Consider the following 20,194-nt stretch of genomic DNA (forward strand, 5'->3'; position numbering starts at 1 on the left):
TGGAGCCACTCATCCCCCTGGGTCATCCCGTTGGTCCCGGCTGCTCTGGCACTGCGAGCGCTGCCGGGAGGAGGTGAACTGAAAAGCACCGGTTTGTGGCTGGCATTTGCATGGGAGCAGGTGCCGGGGTGGTGCCTGCCCAGCCCACAGATCCTTATCTCATGGGCCGTGGAGCTGGGCAGGCAGCGAGGAGCTGGGCTGCAGAAGGGCGGTTTGGAGGTGTCAGAGCCCCCAAGGCCGTGGCACCATGGCCAGGCTGTGGCTTTGCCGAATGGACAAGGGTCCCTCAGCATCCTGCCTCGCTCCTGCTGCGGCTTTCGGGGCTCACGGAGCTGTGCCCCAGGCTCAGCCCGTGGCTGCTGCACGCTCCTGAAGCAAGGAGGACTCTAATACAAGAGCAATAGGAAACAGAAACAGAGAGGTGGGACCTCGGGACTGTGCTCATCCAGAGCTGCACAGGGATTTGCAATCGCTGCCGCATCAACTGTCCCAAGACCGATCCTGTCCCAGCACTGGCACTGGAGCAAGGAGAGCCGAGCCCGACCCTCCTGGCTGCCCGGGGCTGGCGCTGGGCATTCCCAGCCCTGGGCAGGGGCCACCCCACTCCTCCCAACCCCCTGAATTTCCCTCTGGAGCCTTTTCAGGCCACAGAATAACCGGTACCGAAAGCGAAAGCCCAGGAGATCCCATGCGGCTGCTGAGAGCGCTCGAGCAGAGATGAGCACACCCAGTATTGCTTCCTGCCCGGCCGCCCCGCAGCAGCCACCCTGCCCCGGGTGCCCCGTGCTGGGGTGCCCCATGGCCTGGCTGTGGGTGCTGGTGGGAGCTGAAGAGACCCCCTCGAGGTGGTTTCCTTGTGGCTGCTGCCGCCTTTTCGTGTCTGGGGGAGCCCAGAGGAGCAGGGGGTGCCGTGGGTCTCCTTGCAGCTTGCAGGGGATGGGGCAGACGGGGATGCACTGGTGCCCATTTCCCTGCCTTTGCTCCTGGTATCCCTGCCCCGTTGGTGCCCGGGGCTGCGGCAGCGCTGGGACCCCACCGCTCCCGGCCTCACACCCTCAGCCCGGTGCCTGCAAGGGGGAGAGGACACCGGGGCCCAGGAACCCAGACCGGGCTCATGCGGGAGCCCAGGGCTGCCCCACACGGCCCCTGCCGTGTGCCCATGTCCTGCAGCGGTCCCCAGACCCCCGCGTTGCCCCATCCTGCGCTCGGCTGGACGGGAGAGCCCTTCCCTCCCCGTACTCCCCTGCGAATCCCGTCGGGGCCCACACGGAAAACCGGGGCGCAGGAGCCCCTGCTGCTCTGCGCGGCTCCGGCGAGCGGGAGCCGAGGCCTGCAGGCACGGAGAAACCGCTGAGCAGTACCGATGGGGGCAACAGGCACCCGCGGCTGCCGGGGGAAGCGGTGGCAGCGGGGGAAGAGCCCGTCCCGTGGGCAGGGATGGCGGTGAGGGGGAGACGGGCAGAGACCCGGAGGGTTCAGACGGGGCTGCGGGTGCCCGTCGGGGCTCCCATCTGTGCCTGGTGCCGGTGCTGGCTCCTGCCACTGCCCGGTCCCGGTTTGGCCTTTGCCGGTACCCGGTGCCAGGCTCCGGTGCCGGTTTGTGCCCTGCCGTGGCCGCCGCTGAAGCCCGCGGCTGCTCGGGGCGCTGCCCGTGCCCGCTGCCCGCTGCCCGGTGCCGTTACCCGGTGCCGGGGGTGGGAGCGGGGCGGTGCCGCGGGGGGGGGGGGGGGCGGTGCCGTGCGGGCCGGGCCGGGGCGGGCGGTGGCGGGGGGGGGGGGGGGGCGGCGCAGGCGGCGGCGGCGGCGGCGGCCGGAGGGGGCAGAGCGGCGGCGGAGCCGAGAGCCGCCGGAGCAGCGGAGCCGGAGCCGCAGCCGCCGCCGCGGCCGCAGGTAGGGACGGGAGCAGGGCCCCGGACAGGGTCCGGCCCCGGGGCTGGTTTCGCTTTCAGCTGCCGGGCGGGGGGCGGCGGCGGGGCCGGGTCGGGGGCACCTGCGGGGGGGGCGGCCGGGGCGCGGGGCTCGGTGCTCGCCCCCCGCCTCCTGCCCCCGTCCGTCGGTAAATACTTGGGGTAACCCCGCCCGGCCGCGGGGCGCTGCGGTGGCGGGGCCGGGCCGCGGCCTGGCTGCGGGCGGGGGGGGGGGGGGGGGGCCGCGCAGGTGCGGGCAGGGCCGCGGGGCCGCCCCGCTGCTCCCCGGGGGGAAGCGCGGACTTTGCGCGGGCCGCGGCGCATCCCGGGGCCGGGCGCTCGTCGCAGCGGCGGAGCGGGGCCGGTTCCCGCTGCCCCGGGCCGGGCCCTGCCGGAGCGGCGGCCGCGGGGGGGGGGGGTCCCGCAGGCGGGGAGCGGGGTCCCCCGTGCCGGCCGGGGGACGCTGCGCGGCTCCGCGCCGCGGGGCAGAGCCGGGGACGGGTGGAAAACGTTGCCGGGAGCGGTGACACCGCGGGGACGGCGGCGCCCGGTGGCCTTTCACCCAGCGCGGGCCGGGCCTGGGGCCGGTGGGGCCGGGGCCACCTGTCCCGGTGGATTGGGAGCTGTCAGGGCTCCGTGCCCAGCGCTGGGCTCGCACCAGGCCGGGATCCCGGCAGCTCCGCACCGCGGCGGCTGCGGGACCCCCGCGCCCGGTTCGTGTGGGCACCGGGATGTGGGCGCTGGCAGCCGCCTGGCTCTGCGGGGGACAGGCGGTGACAACAAGTGACTTGTTCGCAGGGTCTGGGGCGCATCCCGCAGGGCACAGCACCGCTCATGGCAGGGACAGTGCACACAAAGTCCCCGCACACCTTGCTGCAGCACGGGGCTCCTGGCTCATGCTGCCTGCGGCCAGCCTGGCCTTCCCAACGGCATCACAGCCATCCGCATCCCTGGAGGCGGCCGTTGTGTGCGCCACGGGGTGGTCTGCAGAGCCCGGCCACCTCCGTGGGCACAAGGAACCAGGCCTGCACTGCAGGAGCTTTGCCCCCTCTTCTCTTCATGCCCTTTGGGAGGAAGGCTCTGTGGCCGGGAGGGCCGGTGGCTGCTGAGGGGCTCTCTTCTGAGCTGAGGTTGGGCACTGCCTCGGTGGGTTTGTGCCAGCGCAGTGGTCCCATGCCGGAGCTTTGCCTGGTGCTGCCCTGTCCATGTGGCTCTGTGCAAGGGGGAGGCGCTGGGGGTGTTGGGGTCACCTGCCTGCTGGTGGCTGCAGCAAGTCCTGGTGTGCCCGAAGCCTGTCCTGACATGGGTCCTTGAGGTGCTGGATATGAGGATGGAGGCCGTCTCCCCGGGTTTTGGTTCTATAACTATCCCTGGAGAGCGTGGCTTGCCATGGGGCCGGGAGGGCCATGCCGTGCTGTGCTGCGTGAGCAGGCCCATGGAGGAGGAGCTCTGGCGCAGGTTGAGAGATGCCAACAGCCCATGCCTGGGGACACGGGAGAGCAGGGCTGGGAACGGGGCGTGACGGGCGGCTGTCACCCCTCTGGTGTCCTCCCTTGGCATCTGTCACTAGAGCCGCCCCGCTGGCTTCCGTGTGCCGGCCTTGTCCCGGGGCTGATGCTTCAGGGTAGGATGAGGGATGCTGGTGCTGGGGACAGGGAGCTGCAGCTGGGGATGCTCGGCACAGGGTTGCATGGAGGCCCTGGCGGGCCCTTCCCCTTCACTGCAGGGGAAGTGCTGACTCCAGCGGGGCTGTGAGGTCCTCACCGTGGGGTTTCCCAGCTCTCTCTCGAGTGATAGCAAAACCCAGATACTCTGCGTGCGAAAAATCCCTGCTCCCTGTACTCCTCCACGGCGTGGGCAGCGAGTGGTGACTGCGCTGTGCTGAGTACAGTGAAGTGGCCCCATCAGCTGGGAAATGACTTGCTGCTTTGTGAGGAATTACTGTAAGTCAGGCTGCGCCCCATGGGCATCAGGGCAGCCCCGGGGTCAAGCAGGACCTCCCCCCCATCCCCATCCCCTGCATGCCCGTGCTGCCCTCGAAGCAGCCTCCACATTACGGGGCCGAAAGCACCGCAGTGGCTGCGGGGCAGAGGAGGGGGGGGGGGTCACCAGTCCCCACCTCGCTGGGTCAGGATTCAGCTCTGTGGAGGCGCAGGCAGCTCCGGCTGCTGGCTCGGGGGCTCCGGCATGCTCGGGAGAAGTCGCCTCGACAGCTGTACTGTTTCTGTGGCATGCCTTTCCTTTCATGGGGTGTCTATTTTGCAACCCCCAAGTGTTTTGATCCCGGGAGGAAGGGGGCGGGGGTGTTTACCCTGGCACCATGTGGCCGGCGCAGGGATCCAAGTGGTGCTGGGCATGCCTGCGTGGTACATGCAGCAACAGTTCTAGCAACATCTGCTGGCTGATAAAAGGTAGGCTGCTGCTGCGAGCCGCTTCTCCCGCCGCATTGGGAAATGTCGAGGGGGAGGCACATGCGAGAGCTCGGCTTCCTGGCGATAGGGCTGAGCTGCCTTGCTGATAAAGCAGAATCCACCCATCTGCCTGCACCGCAGGGGCCGCGACTCGCAGGTGGGAGCGCTCCGTGCGCTGTGCTCCCCCCGGTGCCGGCCATGCGCTGCCGGGCGGCCGTGGGGCTATAACCGAGCCGTGCCATGGGCACGACGCGCTCCCTGTTCGCGCAGTCCCCGGTGAGTTTTGCAATCTCCGTTTTCGCTGCAACTTCACGTCTTTGTGTTGGCAGGGGAGAGAAACGCTGCTTCAGAGCGCGGGGAGGGGACGGGGGGAAAGGCAGGGGCTGGGGCAGCGCTCGGAGCTGCCCCGCGGCACTGGGCACACGGTGCCTGGTCCCTGGCTGCCTGCAGAGCTCTCGGCAGAGCAGGCGGCTCCGGCTGGCGGCATCTGAGCCCCTCGGAGCAGCTGTAAACCGATCGCTGCCCTGTTCGGTGCTAACGCGCGGCGCTGGCGCTGGGGCTGGCACGGCCGCCGCGGTCCGGCACGCTCCATGTGTGACCCCAGCGCTGACCAGAGCCTTTGCGAGCGCTCGGGGGGGGGGGGGGGGTGTGCTCGTGGTGCAGACGGGACCGGGGGCTCTGCCCTGCCCCGGCACTGCCAGCGGCTGCTGGGCCTGCGGAGCGCATCCTGCGCTGGGAAAGCCAAAGCCCAGCTCTCCCGCCTGGATGTGCTGTGTCCGTTAGGGATGGACGCTGTGTGTGAGCCTGGCCAGGTCTGGCTGGGATTTACCTGCTCTGAATGAGGTTTTTCTGCAGAAATCATTGGTGTTTTCAGTTTTTATTCCCATTCTGACCAGTCCTCCCTCCCGCCGGCGTCCCGGCAGGTCTGCATGCCCCTGTTCTGGAGGCAAGGCTTTACCCTCCCTCCCTCCCTTCTGCTCTGCTGACCCGTGCACGGAGCTACTGCAGCACAGACCCCTGCAGCCAGTGGCTGTGAATAGCCTGGAGGGGCTGAGGGGATGCAGGGGCTGCTCGGGGGGTCCTGTCTGTCCTCATGGTGCCTGACAGCACTTGGCCTGGGCCCTGCCCTGCCAAACATGAGGGTGTGAGGGTTTGTGTGTACCCTGCATGGGCTTGCAGCGTGATTGGTGCCTCCTCCCCAGGCAGAGTGGTTGGGCAGTGGGTGCTGTCAGTGGTGTCCCTCTGCCTGTCCCTGGATGCCCGTGCCATGGTGTGCCTGCTGTCCCATAGGATGTCCATGCCATGGCACGCCTGCTGTTCCATGGATGCCCGTGCCATGGTGTGCCTGCTGTCCTATAGGATGCCTGTGCCATGGACTGCCTGCTGTCCCATGGGATGCCCATGCCAGGGGTGAGAGTGGCTCCTGCACATCCTAACCCGCAGAGAGCACCAATGTGCAGTGGCCGGAGGGGATGGATGCGGCCGGAGCAGTGCCGTTGGTGCCTGTGCTGCCCACACTGGTCCTGCTCTGCAAATCCACCCTGGCCAGCAGCTGGATTAGTGGGATTGTGTGTGCTCCCTGGAGCGTGCCAGAGAAAATGAAATTGTGTCTCCAGACCCCTGTCAGGACTAATTCGATGCTGAAATGAGCTTAATCCTCAGGTCCTTCCAACCAACCCATCCTTCCTGCGCCGCTGCTGGTCTGAGCAGGGATTAGTGGTGAGCCCAGGGCTGTGCTGGAGGCAGGCTCGGTGCTGGGGCCATGTTCAGTGTCTGCAGGCTCTCCAGGGGGTGGCTGGCTTGCTGGAAGGATGAACAAGGTGCAGGGGCTTCTCCCTTGTCCTAGATCTCCCTGTCCCATTCGTATGCTTGAAGCTGTGCCCCATCACTGGGGAGGGTCACTGGGAGCCCATCAGCTCCCTGCCTTTCCTCAGGGCTGCCTGTGGGGTTCTTTGCTCCTGGGATGGAGGATGGAGACTGGGGTTGGACCTTCCCTGCTTCTGCAGCGGTGTGAGGGTTACGGGGGAGGTAAAATTCCTTCATCAAGTGCCCTGGCACATGGAGGCTGTGTCCCCACGGAGCCGGGATGCTGTGGGTGGGCAGTGCCATGCCCAGACCTCCCTAATCCTGGCTGTGGGCTTGGTGGGGATGGCACCAGTGCTGGCAGGGATGGGGCTCCCCATGGTGGGTATCCTGTGGGACCCACGCTGGACTCATGCCCATGGGTGCTGGCTGGGTGCTCAGCACTGCTGTTGTCCTGCCACTGGAGCCTACGCCAGCACCATGCTCCCTGCTCCGGCCGTGCCCAGGCAGGCTCCTGCTGTTTCTATCCGGGATCTGGCACAGTCGGGAATGGGTGCGCGGTGCCATGGGGTAACCCCGAGGGACAGGGTCACTCGGTGGGGGGGTGCCACGGCCCCTGCTCTGCTGCAGGACCTGGGTCCTGCTGGTGCTTGCCACTGAGGGGCTCTCACCAGCACCAGGGCAGTGCCTGTACCTGGCCTCGGCTGCCCCAGGGTGGCTCTCGCTGCCCCGGGGTGACTTCCTCCCATGGTCCCAGCCCCTGGATTTGAGGGATTTCGCTGGGATTTCACCGGGTGTTTTGGTGGTTTGGTTTTGACGCGTTTCTGGGCCTCTGGTGGGAAGGAAAAACCCGAAGAGAGGAGGAAACCCTTTCCCAAGGGCAGCAAATGCCAGGGGGCAGGTTCAGCCCCGGCCTCACGGCATCTCCACCTGCGTGTGGGGCTGGTTTCTCCCAGGCAGCATCGGGCTCTGTGTGGGGTTTCCCTGTTCCTCTCATGGCGCAAGTTCCCCATTTGTGGCTCCCCGGACGCTCCTGGCACTGCCGGCCCCAGCTCTGCCCCCCCCGCAGCAGCGCCCATTGCCCCTGCTCCCAGCCCTCACGCTGTGCTTCAGAACCAGCCGTGGGCCCCTCGCAGTGCTCGTGGTGGTTTCCAGTGGGGGCCGGGGGCTGTTGGTTGCCCCCTCCCCGATGCTGCTGGGCAGAAGCCGCTGCTCTGGTGCGGAGGCCACACAAAACCCATCAAAGCACGGCGCTGGCAGCAGGAGCTCCCCTCCCTCGCTGCTGCCCCCCATCCCAAGGCTGCAAACAGCAGGCAGGCACAAGCCGGGCGAGCTGCCCCTCTCCCAGCACTGCAGCCCCTTCACCAGTGCTGCCCGCGGGGGGGGGGGGGGGGGGGGGGGGGGCCTGGGGCTGCTCTGCGGTGCTCCTGGTGCCGTGTGGTGCCGTTGGGTCCATCCCATCTCCCCCCTGTGCTGAGCTCCTGCCGCGGACCCTGGGGTTCCATCCCACCCGCTGTGGCTGCGCCTGGCTCCAGGGATGAGCATGGACCGGGTCCAGCTCTGCTGCTCGGTGCTGGAGGAAGCTGCCAGCAGCCCGGGGCTGGCTGCCCTGCGCAGGCAGCTGACATGTTGGAAGGAAATAGCTGCTCTCCTCTCCTTCCTGTAGCACAGAGCCGGCGAAACGGCCACCCCGGAGCCCGGCAGCGCCTGCCCGGAGCCGCCGTGGGGCTGGGGGGCCGCAGCGGTGCATGGGGCAGAGCCGTGCGTGACCCCCGGTGAGTGCGGTTGGAGCCAAGCTGGGGCTGTGGTTCCTGTGCCCCGGAGGAGCTGGACCGTGCCGAGCCCCGGGGCTCCTGTGCATGGGGGAGCTCTGGCTGGGGCAGCCCTGGCGCTTTGGGGCTCATTGGGTGAGTGGGGGCCCCCCTGTGCCCCCCGCTGCAGGGCAGGACGTGGTGCAGAGGCACTCGCTGCTTGCAGCGGGCAGGCCACGTGTCAGGGGGGCTGAATGGGGGGACCCCCGGTGGGATCCAGTTAAGGGGGGCATTGGGCTGCTTGTGAGCTCCAGCGGGTCCCCCGGGATGGGCTGATATGGGGCAGGGGATGGGTGTCTGTGTTGGGGGAAGCGGAGTCCTTCTGTGGGTGCCAGCACTGCCATTGCTGGGGCCCAGCTGGGGCTGGATCCTGCTTGGGGCTGCCTTTCCTGTGGGGCACAGGATGCCCTCCCACCGGGGCTGCGGGGGGGGGGGACGGGACGGGAAACACAGGAGCAGAGCCCCCCCCATAGCTCCAGCCATGGGGCGCGCTGGGTCCGGCCCTGCCGCTGCGAGCGGGGCCAGCTCTGACCTGGAAGCGATCGCGGACTCCCGGCCGTGCCGAGAAACCACGTGTCTGAGCGGTGACTGCGGCGGCCGCGGGGCGGCTGCGGCCCGGTACCGGCACCGCGCAAAGCACCGGGCCCCGGGGGCACGGCTCTGCAGAGCCCGGGGCAGGGAGAGCACCGGGCAATGGGCACTGCGGGGGCAGGAGTGCGGGAGCAGGGAGGTGACGGATGGGACCCTTTGCTGTGGCACCACTGGGGCTTTGCCTGGCTCTCAGCCCCGGCCTGGCCATGCCAGTGCCAGGGTGTCCTGCCCATGGCGAGGTCCCGAGTGGCTGCGTGCTGTGAGCATCCCAAGTGCATGCGGTGAGCGTCCCCCAGTGCATGCGGTGAGCGTCCCCCAGTGCATGCAGTGAGCATCCCGCAGTGAAAACAGTGAGCATCCTGCAGTGAAAACAGTGAGCATCCTGCAATGAATGCAGTGAGCATCCTGCTGTGCATGCAGTGAGCATTGGCCAGTGCATGCAGTGAGCATCCCGCAGTGAATGCAGTGAGCATCGGCCAGTGCATGCAGCGAGCATCCCACAGTGCATGCAGTGAGCGTCCCGCAGTGAGCACAGTGAGCATCCTGCAGTGAATGCAGTGAGCGTGCACCGGCCCTGGGCAGGCGCTGCCAGTGCTCAGGCTCTGCCGTGCCGACGGCACGTGGAAGGAGCTGCTGCCAGCCTCGCCCTGTGAGGCATTTCCCTCCCTTTGTCATGGCACAGGCGCTGCCACGGCCGGGACGTGCCGCGTGTGCCCCTCCGCAGGCGATAAGTCACCGGTGAGCGCGTTGCTGTGGCTTGTTGAGTTGCCGCTGGTTAACCGAGCTGCAGTAATGGGTGGGTTATAGCTCACTGCCAGCAAGTAAATGCAAAGTAGCTTAAACCACTGCAATTATCTGTCTCTTGCAGTCGTTTGAGCGCGCCTGTGGCCGGCGGCTGCAGTGTGGCTGACCCAGGGTAACGTGTGACGCTGCAGCAGCACTGCCCATCGGTGCCGGGGTGCTGCGTGTGCCCGGTGAAGGCTGCATGATGCTGCCTCGCCTTCCACCAGGTTCCCTGGCAGCAGTGCCTGCGCTCCGGCTCCCCGGCCGGCCCCAGCGGAGCGCGGTGTCTGCCGCTCGCTGTGGCAGCAGCCTCAGACTCGTTGCTTAACAACCCGCTGGAGTGGAATGGGAAGTGTGTTGTCACTGCGAGATGGGAAGCGATCACCATTTTCTCCGGGCAGCGCTTGTTTGCTGTGTCCTTGTGATGGCCCTGCCGTGCCGGGGACTTTGGTCGTTGGTGGCGTGGTGGTTGTGGCCATTCTGCTCAGCTCTGCTGGGGCAGGTTCTTACCAATGCCCCTTATGAGCATCTGCAGCTTCTAACTGCCAGCAGCACCCCTTGCCGGCCATCCTGCCTTCGCTTCCCTCCTTCCCTGCATTTTTATGCCTCCCCAAGCGCCTCCTCGCCAGCAGGATTTCCAACTTGGCGATTTCTGGGAATGTGGAAATGTTCCTGCCTTTTTATAGGGGAAAAATTCATTTTTAGCCAACTCTCGGTTACTGTTCCTCTTCCTGCGCAGGGCTCAGGGGCTCTGCCCGTGGCTGCTCTGCTTGGACTCGCTGCTGCCATCCCCTGCAGTGTGCCCCTGCCACAGTCCCTGCTTGTCCCTGGCCAGTGCAGTCACTGGGTCCCACTGGGACACAGCCCGGCGCCTCTACCTGGTATTAAATCCCGGGTGGTTTGGGTGTCATGAACCGTTGTTCATTGCTACATCCTCAGTGTGAGGGGCTGTGAGCCCCCCAGGCCCTCCCTGATCCCTCCACATCGCATCACCCTCAGAGCAGCCACCAGGTCGTTGTCCAGGCACCACCAAGCTGGAGATACAACAGCAGCCGGGGATGCTCCAGCTTTCCATAGGTGCCCTCCATGGCTGTCCCCTCTCCCTGCTTGCTCCATGTGAGCCAGGGACCGGATCCGCATGGAGTGGGGGATCTGCCAGTGCTTCTGCACGGAGCCAGCACCACCCCAGCGCTTGCTTGGGGAAGCAGTGCTCTGAGCAGCATCTCCCCCGTGGCACTGGTGCAGGGGGCAGTGGGACCGGGGACCCGCCGTGGTGCCACATGAACCTTTGGGGCCGGGTCTGCTCCTGCCCGTCCGCTGCCGGCAGTGCCAGGGTGCGGGCAGGAGCCGGGTGAGCGCGGGGGGGCCCTGCTCCGCATCACTCTGGGTCCCTCAGCCCTCCTCCCGGCCCCGTTTCCTCATTCTCGTGGCCAGCGATGGCTGCGATCCCACGGCGAGAGGAAATGATTACCATGTGGAGAGGCAGCGCCGAGGCACGCTCCTGGCCATGGCCCCCCCCAGGACTCTTCCTGGAAGAGGGAGGGGGGGGTGGCTCAGAGCAGGGGTGCCGCATCCCTGCACACCCCTTCCTTTGGCCACTGGAAGCGGCTCCAGCAGCACCGGAGAACCTGGAGGAACCTGCCAAGAGCTTTGGGAGGGCTTTTGAGGGCGGGCAGGACCGGACCCCCCCCCCCCCCCACCAACGGTGCCGTGACGGGCCCGTCTCCCGCAGGTGCTGAGCCATGGCCGTGTGGATCCAGGCGCAGCAGCTCCAGGGCGAAGCCCTGCGGCAGATGCAGGCGCTCTACGGGCAGCACTTTCCTATCGAGGTGCGGCACTACCTGTCGCAGTGGATCGAGAGCCAGGCGTGGTAGGTCAGCGGGTCCCTGCGGGGTGCTGGGCTCGGCAGCCCCCACCTCTGGGGTGCCCCGCTTTGGGCTGCCCCTGATGCCACCGCTCTGCTCTGTGGGCGCAGGGACTCCATCGACCTCGACAACCCCCAGGAGAACGTGAAGGCGACGCAGCTGCTGGAGGGGCTGATCCAGGAGCTGCAGAAGAAGGCAGACCACCAAGTGGGTGAGGATGGCTTCCTGCTCAAGATCAAGCTGGGGCACTACGCCACGCAGCTGCAGGTGAATGGGGTGCTGCAAGCAGGGGCTGTGGGGCTGGGGGTGCCCCTGCCCCGTGCCTGGCTCAGGCTTGTGCTCTCCCTGCAGAACACGTACGACCGGTGCCCCATGGAGCTGGTGCGGTGCATCCGGCACATCCTCTACCACGAGCAGCGGCTGGTGCGGGAGGCGAACAATGTGAGTGAGGCCATAGGGGGTCCCGGGGGGCTCCAGCACCGGGGTGATGGGAGCAGCGCTGAGGCTGGGGATGCTGTGGGTCCCCTGGCCCTGCTGAGTGCTCCCTGTTGCAGAGCCCCTCACCGGCCGGCTCCTTGGTGGATGCCATGTCCCAGAAGCACCTGCAGATCAACCAGACCTTCGAGGAGCTGCGGCTCATCACGCAGGACTCTGAGAACGAGCTCAAGAAGCTGCAGCAGACACAGGAGTACTTCATCATCCAGTACCAGGAGAACATGCGTCTCCAAGGTGGGTGATGGAGGGATGATGGGCTGAAGGGGGATGATGGGGCCGGGGTGCTGGTGGCACCATCCCTAACGCCGTGCCCTGTCCCCCAGCCCAGTTCTCCCAGCTTTCCCAGCTGGGTCCCCAGGAGCGCCTGTCACGGGAGACAACGCTGCAGCAGAAGAAGGCATCGCTGGAGGCCTGGCTGCACCGGGAGGCACAGACACTACAGCAGTACCGCGTGGTGAGTGCCGCCGGCCCTGCACTGCGCTGCCCGTGGCACCGTCCCCACGGCCCCTGACACCCTCCTGCCCCGCAGGAGCTGGCTGAGAAGCACCAGAAGACGCTGCAGCTGCTGCGCAAGCAGCAAATGACCATCCTGGATGATGAACTCATCCAGTGGAAGCGTCGGCAGCAGCTGGCAGGGAACGGGGGCCCCCCCGAGGGCACCCTGGACGTGCTGCAGACCTGGTGGGTGCCGGCACGGGATGGGGCGCGGTGCGGAGCCGCGGCGCGGTGCTGAGCCCCCGCTGTCCTCAGGTGCGAGAAGCTGGCAGAGATCATCTGGCAGAACCGGCAGCAGATTCGCCGCGCTGAGCACTTGTGCCAGCAGCTGCCGATCCCGGGCCCGGTGGAGGAGATGCTGTCAGAGCTGAACGGCACCATCACCGACATCATCTCCGCGCTGGTGACCAGGTAGCGGCGAGTGCCTGGGGGAGTGGGGGGGGCTGGTTCGGGTCCGCTCTGCCAGCACCCCCATCCCCTTATCCTCCTTATTCCCCTGTATCCCTCTCTGCCCCCAGCACCTTCATCATCGAGAAGCAGCCCCCCCAGGTGCTGAAGACACAGACCAAGTTCGCAGCCACCGTGCGGCTCCTGGTGGGGGGAAAGCTGAACGTGCACATGAACCCCCCCCAGGTGAAGGCCACCATCATCAGCGAGCAGCAAGCCAAGGCCCTGCTGAAGAACGAGAGCACCCACAAGTAACGCCGGGGGCAGGGGATGTGCTGGGGGGAGACAAGGATGCAGGCAGCAAGAAGCTGGGGGCACATGGGGGGACTGCACCCCGCTCCCAGCCCTGGTGATCCCCCTTATCCTGTGTGTCCCTGTGTCAGTGAGAGCAGTGGGGAGATCCTCAACAACTGCTGTGTGATGGAGTATCACCAGGCCACGGGGACGCTCAGCGCCCACTTCCGCAACATGGTGAGCGCTGCTGGTCCCCCCCTCCTGTGTCCCCGTCTGTGCTGTACCCCCGCTGTGCTCACCCCGGTGTCCCTCCCCGTCCCCGTTTATCCCCTGTGCTCACCCCTTGTGTCCCTGCAGTCCCTGAAGCGGATCAAGCGCTCGGATCGCCGCGGGGCTGAGTCGGTGACGGAGGAGAAGTTCACCATCCTCTTCGAGTCGCAGTTCAGCGTTGGTGGCAACGAGCTGGTGTTCCAGGTGAAGGTAAAGCCACCGGCCGGGTCCCCTCTGCAGGGCGATGCTCTTGCAGTGCCCCACAGCCCATCCTGGTCTCCTTCCTCCCTGCAGACGCTGTCCCTGCCCGTGGTGGTGATCGTGCACGGGAGCCAGGACAACAACGCCACAGCCACCGTGCTCTGGGACAATGCCTTTGCTGAGCCCGTGAGTGCCATGGAGGGGGACAGGACAGGCCCCGTCCATGCTGGGGGGGCCTGAGCTCAGTGTCCCAGTGGGTCGTGCCTGGAGGCAGAGCTCGGCGCTCACCCTGCTCTGTGTCCCCAGGGCCGCGTGCCCTTTGCAGTGCCCGACAAGGTGCAGTGGCCGCAGCTGTGCGAGGCGCTCAACATGAAGTTCAAGGCAGAGGTGCAGAGCAGCCGTGGGCTGACCAAGGAGAACTTGGTGTTCCTGGCGCAGAAGCTCTTCAACAGCAGCAGCTCCCACCTGGAGGACTACAGCAGCACCACGGTGTCCTGGTCCCAGTTCAACCGGGTGAGCAGCCTGGGCTCTGCGCTGGGTGAGCTGCACAGAGGGGCACAGGGGTGCTGGATGGAGCGTGGCCCTCCCAAGGACCCGTTTCTTGCATCTGGAGGGATGCAAACATTAGATGGGAAGGTATCACCTTCCTCTTTGGGTGCTGTAGGTCCTGCATACGGGCTCTGCCTCCTCGGGGAGGCATTGCTGGTGCTCCCCAGGGCTGGTTTGGTGTCCCTGAGTCTCCACTGCTTGTGTTATTTAACAGCAGCCGCAAGGCTGAAGGACTTGCTCATTTTGTGGGAATCTCCACAGGAAAACCTGCCCGGGAGGAATTACACCTTCTGGCAGTGGTTTGACGGGGTCATGGAAGTGCTGAAGAAGCACCTGAAGCCGCACTGGAATGACGGGTAAGAGCTGCCCTGCGCCATGGTGCCCGGCTCCGAGTCCCGGCCCTGACGCCCTCGCTCTGCCTAGGGCCATCCTGGGCTTCGTCAACAAGCAGCAGGCGCACGACCTGCTCATCAACAAGCCCGACGGGACCTTCCTGCTGCGGTTCAGTGACTCCGAGATCGGCGGCATCACCATCGCCTGGAAGTTCGACTCCTGTGAGTGCGCGCCGGGCGCCGGCCCCGCTGGACCCAACCTGGCCCTCAACTGGGGCTGGGGCTGCTGCTCCAGCACCTCCTGTCTCGGCTGCCAGGGGAGGGATGCGGCGCTGGAGATGCCGTCCGATGGTCAGCGTGGGCTCGCAGCCTGTGTCCGCCAGCTCTGGGCGTCACCACGGTCCTCGCTTCTTGTCTTCCAGCTGAGAGGATGTTCTGGAACCTGATGCCTTTCACCACCAGGGATTTCTCCATCCGCTCCCTGGCCGACCGCCTCGGAGACCTCAGTTACCTCATCTACGTGTTCCCTGACCGGCCCAAGGACGAGGTGTTCTCCAAGTACTACACGCCGGTTCTCTGTGAGTCCACGCCAGGTAGCGCTGCCCCTTTCCTCCATGTGTGTCCTTCTCCGTGCACCCGCCTGGGCTGAGCCGGGGCTCCCAGCATCGCTCTGCCCCGGTGCCTCATCCGGCCCTGCAGGGGTTCTGTAGCATGAGCCCCCAGCCCCACTGCAGGCTTGTGGCACGCACCGGCACCTCGGGGCCTGAGTGCTGCCTCCTTTCCTCCAGCTAAAGCCGTGGATGGATACGTGAAGCCACAGATCAAGCAAGTGGTGCCAGAGTAAGTCTGACCTGAAGGCGGACCCTGGGTGGTCCCATGGGTTCTAGCTTGTGATGGGGGGGGGGGCGGCCCAGGGCACCTCTGCTCTTAGGCCACGTCGGTGCTGAGCTGGCAATAGGGGTGAGGCACACGGCTGCAGCAGGGCTGTGTGTTCAATGGCAGGGCAGATGTCCCCCCTCACCATGCTGTCCTCTGGGGACCCTGCATGTTGAAACTGCCTGTGGGTGTGGGGTTTGGGTCCCCTCCCTGCACCCTGCCTGCTGGTTGCAGGGGGTGGGAATCCCCCGAGGGGGAGCCTGTCCCGTGTCCGTGCTCATGAGCCTCCATCCCTGCAGGTTTGTCAACCCATCAGGTGATTCTACCCCTGGAGGGGCCACCTACATGGACCAGGCTCCCTCGCCCGCCGTCTGCTCCCAGCCCCATTACAACATGTACGCCCAGAAGTAGGTACCACGTCCCCTGTCCCCATCGCGCCTCAGCCGGTCCCCTCCTCACCCGCTGCCTCCCGCAGCCCCGATGCCGTCCTGGAACCTGAAGGTGACTTTGACCTGGAGGACACCATGGACGTGGCGAGGCACGTGGAGGAGCTGCTGCGGCGCCCCATGGACAGTCAGTGGATCCCGCACGCCCAGTCGTGACGGGCGGGTGCCCGGCGCTTCGGGGACTGTGCTGTGTTCGTGTCTCTGTGCCCGGGGGGGCGGCGGGTGGGCCCTGCCCCGCAGATTTGCTCTGTGCTGCCCCGAAATGCAGGCTGACGTCCGGCTCTTTGGTGTTTAAGCCCTTGTATAAACGGCAGCGGATTTGTCGCATGGTTTTCCTGTATGTTCCTTTTTAAGAGGCCCAGCTTCGGCTTTCCGCTTCTGCAGGCGCCGGCCCCACAGCCCCCCCGGCTTCCCACCGAGGGGCTGCGAGGGGAGGGGGCTGCAGAATGGCCTCAGGTTTGCTTTCGCAGTCGTCACTAAGAATGTTATGTGTCGCCTTCTTGTTCTACCCCGTGGCTCCATTCCCAGGGGGTTCCGGGGGTGCACAGGGCTCCGGCACGGGGCAGGGGGGTGATGGCCGGGGATCCCCCCTGGCCCGTGCTGGTGCTCTGCTCCACAGCGGTGGGGTCCCCTCCTGGACCTTGTCTCATCCTTTGGTCCCCCAAGGATGGGGGCCCCTTTGGCTCCCAGCTCAGTGTCGCCCTGTGGAGCCGGTGCAGGGCGCGAGGGCACCCAGCGAGAGCGGCCGGGCGCTGTGGGGGGAGCGGAATCCTCTGCCCCCCCCCCCCCGTCCCCTCACCTGGCCGAGAAGCTCTGGGGTCCTGCCCATGTTATTTTTCTACCACAGAGTAAAATAAAGCACGGAATATTTTTGTAACACACAAGCTCTGCCTTTCACGTGTGTCTTGGGGAGGCGGCAGGGCCCTGCCATGGGTGGGGGGGATGCAGGAGCCCCTCGGCTGCATGCCCGGGATGCAGGGGGTCCCCGAGTTCCAGGTACTGTGCAGTCCCGGCCCTGCAGCCGGGCAGGTCCTGGGGGGAGCTGCGGTTGGGGACCCGGCGGTGGGACCGTGTTTCTGGGGAGAAAACAAAGCAAAACAGGCAAATTGCACTATTTTAGCTAAGGAAGGCGCCGGCTCTTGCCGGGGGGGGGGTTGCGCTCGGTTTTGACTCGCGATTTAACCGCCGGGGCGGGCGGGGCCGCAGCGGGTGTTTTGCAGAAGGGAGAAAACGAAAATAAAAGCGGGCGGAGCTGCCGGTCGCCGTCATTCGCCGTCATTTCTGCCGGAGGCGGAATAGCCCCGGGGGCTGCCCCGGTGCGCGGGTCCCTGCTGGGGCCGGCGGCGCTCCCCGGGATGCTGCCGGCCGTGGCCGTGGCCGCCGTCGCGGTCACGGTCGTTGTCGCGGTCGTGGCCGCCGTCCCCGCTCTGCGGCACCGCCTGTCCCGTTCCGCGCTGCGCCGCGCCGGGGCCCGGTACCGGCGGCGCTTGGAGCTGCTGGGCACCGACGTGCGGCTCAGCCAGGAGCGGCGGCTGCGGCGGCTGCTGCCCCCCGGCACGGCCCGCGGTGAGGGGCGGGCGTCGGAGCGGGAGGCGGGTTGGTGGGGGGAGTCCCGGGGGTCCCCGCTCACCCCGGGCTCTCCCGGCAGGGTCGGAGCATTTCCGGGAGCGTCACCCCGTGGGGCAGCGCTGTGCTGACGGGGCACCGGGGGGGCAGGTCCCGCCGCTGCGGCCCTGGGCGCTGCTCCGCTGCTGCTGGGGCACCGACCCCCTGCTGCAGGTACGGGGTGATGGGGCAGGGACGGGAGCAGAGGGGGCTCCATGGGGCCTGAACCCCTCAGGTCCATCCCGCTTGACCCCCACCCCTCCGCACATAGGGGTCCCTCCTCTACCTGGACACCCTCCATGCCGCCTTCCCGCGGGCGCTGGCCCTCCGGGGCACGGCGCTGCTCTCCTGGGCCCCCCATCACCGCTGTGCTCCCGCTGGCTGGTCCCTGCCCTCGCTGTACTGCACCCCGGCCGAGGCGAGCTCCGTGCCCTCGCGGGCCGCAGCACTGCGGGTGCAGCTGCTGTTCGCGCTGCAGCAGCGAGCGCTGCGGGTGCTGGAGGCCGCGCTGCCCGCGGAGCTGCTGGACGCGCTGGGGGCCCTGCGCTGCGCCTGGCCCGAGCTGGCGCAGGACCTGGCGCTGGGCACGCTGCGGCCACAGCCCGGGCTGCCCGAGGGGCTGCGGGGGCAGCTGCAGGCGCTGCTGACCCCCAACGCTGCCCGGGCGGCCGAGCTGCGCGCTGAGTGCGCCCGCGGCTTTGAGGGCATCGTGCGGCGCCTGTGGCCGCGGCTGGAGGTGGTGGTGGTGGGGACGGCGCAAGGCACGGAGCAGCTCTACTGCGATGCCCTCCGGCAGGCCGAGTGCGAGGGGCTGCCCTTCTACTGCCCCTTCTACCGCGCAGCAGGAGGTGAGCGTCCCCACAGCCTGCCCCGGGGTGCCCCGGGAACCGCTGCCCCAGGGATGCGGGTGCATCTCTGCGCCGCATCCCTCCTTGGCATCGGATGAGATGCTCCCCCTTGGCGGGGGTGAGACCGCACGGGCAGGGGCAGGGGGTCTCTCGCTGACACGTGCCCCTGTGCCCAGCGCTGCTGGGTGTGAACCTGTGGCCGGAGGAGCGAGCGCCGCGATTCCTGCTGTGCCCTGAGTGGGCTTTCTGCGAGTTCCTGCCCTGCGCAGCCGAGGAGGAGCCGCAGACGGTGCTGCTGGGCGAGCTCTGGGAGGGACGCGAGTACGGGCTGGTCCTGACAGCCCGGCCTGGAGAGTACAGGTGCCCCCTCGGTGCTGCGGGACTCCGGGGGGGGGGGGGGGGGTGCTGAGCACCCCAGCCCCATGCACTGGGCACTGCCTCCCTCACGCTCCGGCTCCCCACGCAGGTGCCGTGCTGGGGAGGTGCTGAGAGTGAGCGGCTTCCACAAGCAGTGTCCCGTGGTGGAGCCCGTGCGCAGGTGAGGACACCCCAAACCCCTCACCTTGGGGGGTTGTGTGTGGGGCCCTGTGCCAAGGCAGGGTTTGAGGGACAGTGCCTGTGCTGCCCTTGGCCTGGAGCACCCACCCCGTCCCCTGCGCTGCAGGGAGAGCCAGGCACTGAGCGTGCGGGGTGAGAGCATCCCCGAGGAGCGGTTCTGCCGGAGCCTGTGCCGTGCCGTGGGCATGTGGCCGGGTGCTCGCCTGGTCGACTACGTCTGCGTGGAGAGTGCTCTGCTGGGTGAGTGTCCCCAAAACTGCAGCTGGTGCTGCCCGGGTCTCTGCCAGCCCCCCTGCTCCATGCCCAGCCCTGGGCTGCCTGTGCCCACCGGGGCTGGGGGCTGCCGGCGGCTTTAACGTGCCCGTGGTGGTGCTGCAGGCGCCTCTTCGGGGGCCTGTGCCCCCCACTATGAGGTGTTTGTGGAGCTGCGGGGCCTGCGGGACCTGTCAGAGGCGCAGCGCTACAAGGTGAGGGGATGCGGGCTCTGCCCCATGGCAGGTCCTGCTGCCTGCACCCTGCCAGCCCACGGTGAGGGGGGACGCTGCCCCACTGGGACAGCGCAGCGTAGGCAGCCTCTCCTCTTCCTGCAGCTGGACCAGTGTCTCCAGGAGGATTTCCCCATCTATAAATCCTTCCGCTTCAAGGGCAGCATCGGGCCCCTGCGCCTGCACATGGTGGGCGCCGGGGCCTTTGCCCGGCTGCGGGAGGCTCTGGGCAAGCCCGTCCCCATGCCCAGGGTCCTGCGGGAGGAGCGGCTGCTGCAGCTCATCCAGAGCTCCGTCATCTCCTAGGGCAGCCTGGGGGTCCTGCAGCCCTCCCGCTCCTGGGGTTCACCGTGCGTGCACCCTGCGGGGAGGAGCGGTGCTGAGGGTGCCCAGCCCCGGGGGGTTTCGCTGAACAGAGCAGATGGAGCCAGCAAATGTGACCGTGCCCCTGCTCTGTGCTGGTGGGCACCCAGGTCGGTGCTGCCTGCGGGGATGGAGCAGGACGTGCGGCACAGCTCAGCCCAGCCCCAGGCATTCACCGGCAGAGCTGACCCTTCGCAGGGCTGTGTTGAGCACAAGCTGGGGCCTCGGGTGCTTGTAAGCATCACAGGGCAGTTGCGTCCTGCTGCCAGCGCCCACTGCTCACCCTGCTCTGCTCAGTGCCTTGGCAGCACCCGCAGCAGAGCGGGTGCCTGCGCCTTTCCTGAGGGACACCGTGACTGTCATAGCCCGAGGGAGGACAGCGGAAACCTCCTGGGAGCAGCAGGGCCTCGGGCTCATCCCTGTGCTGAGCCCCTGGGCTTGTGGCGTTCTGACCCCTGGCAGGGACACTGTGGGGTGGTGGCAGGTCCTGGCTGCCACCGAGCAACCCCTCCACCGGCCTCCAGTGCACGTCCGCCGGTCTGGGGGAGAATAAGCTCCAGCAAGGGCTGTTTTTAATGGTTAAAAACTCAGAGGCAAAACGCAGGAGGATTACCTCTGAGAAACAACTGAAGGGCAGCGCTCTGGGATTGGATTTTTTATACTATGCTCTTTAATCCTCATTAAAGAGGTTGCTTGACAACAGCCCTGACTCTGCTCTGGTGGTTGAGAGGTTGCTGTTGTTTCCTCGGGGGTCCTGGGGAAGGGGCAGCCATGAATATTTAACCAGTTCAGCGGCTGCCTGGGGCCGTTCGTGGCACTG

General features: G+C 67.2%; 2 protein-coding genes across 5 annotated transcripts; both read left to right on the forward strand.

Annotated features, from left to right (window-relative positions):
• Positions 1–1,781: 1,781 nt before the first annotated feature.
• Positions 1,782–16,399, forward strand: LOC136023869 (signal transducer and activator of transcription 5B). 4 transcript variants are annotated; one of them, XM_065698822.1, is made up of 19 exons: positions 1,782–1,889; positions 11,038–11,175; positions 11,281–11,437; positions 11,522–11,611; positions 11,725–11,899; positions 11,989–12,119; positions 12,195–12,346; positions 12,416–12,571; positions 12,679–12,858; positions 12,991–13,078; positions 13,199–13,321; positions 13,406–13,498; positions 13,619–13,825; positions 14,123–14,217; positions 14,285–14,415; positions 14,616–14,786; positions 14,982–15,033; positions 15,369–15,476; positions 15,545–16,399. In XM_065698822.1, exons 2-19 carry the CDS (start codon positions 11,048–11,050, stop codon positions 15,669–15,671), a joined length of 2,364 nt encoding a protein of 787 aa, XP_065554894.1. In that variant the 5' UTR covers positions 1,782–1,889; positions 11,038–11,047; the 3' UTR covers positions 15,672–16,399. The 4 variants fall into 4 exon arrangements, with proteins under 4 accessions (XP_065554894.1, XP_065554897.1, XP_065554896.1 ...); XM_065698825.1 differs by having other exon boundaries at positions 14,616–14,771; XM_065698824.1 differs by lacking the exon at positions 1,782–1,889 and adding an exon at positions 4,349–4,593.
• A 398-nt stretch (positions 16,400–16,797) lies between these two features.
• Positions 16,798–20,076, forward strand: GHDC (GH3 domain containing). Its single transcript, XM_065699010.1, has 8 exons — positions 16,798–17,081; positions 17,164–17,294; positions 17,392–17,968; positions 18,145–18,328; positions 18,435–18,506; positions 18,633–18,766; positions 18,905–18,993; positions 19,117–20,076. Exons 1-8 carry the CDS (start codon positions 16,871–16,873, stop codon positions 19,315–19,317), a joined length of 1,599 nt encoding a protein of 532 aa, XP_065555082.1. The 5' UTR covers positions 16,798–16,870; the 3' UTR covers positions 19,318–20,076.
• The last annotated feature ends 118 nt before the right edge of the window (positions 20,077–20,194 follow it).

This window comes from Lathamus discolor, chromosome 20 (genome assembly GCF_037157495.1).
Source record: "Lathamus discolor isolate bLatDis1 chromosome 20, bLatDis1.hap1, whole genome shotgun sequence".
Classification (NCBI taxonomy): domain Eukaryota; kingdom Metazoa; phylum Chordata; class Aves; order Psittaciformes; family Psittacidae; genus Lathamus; species Lathamus discolor.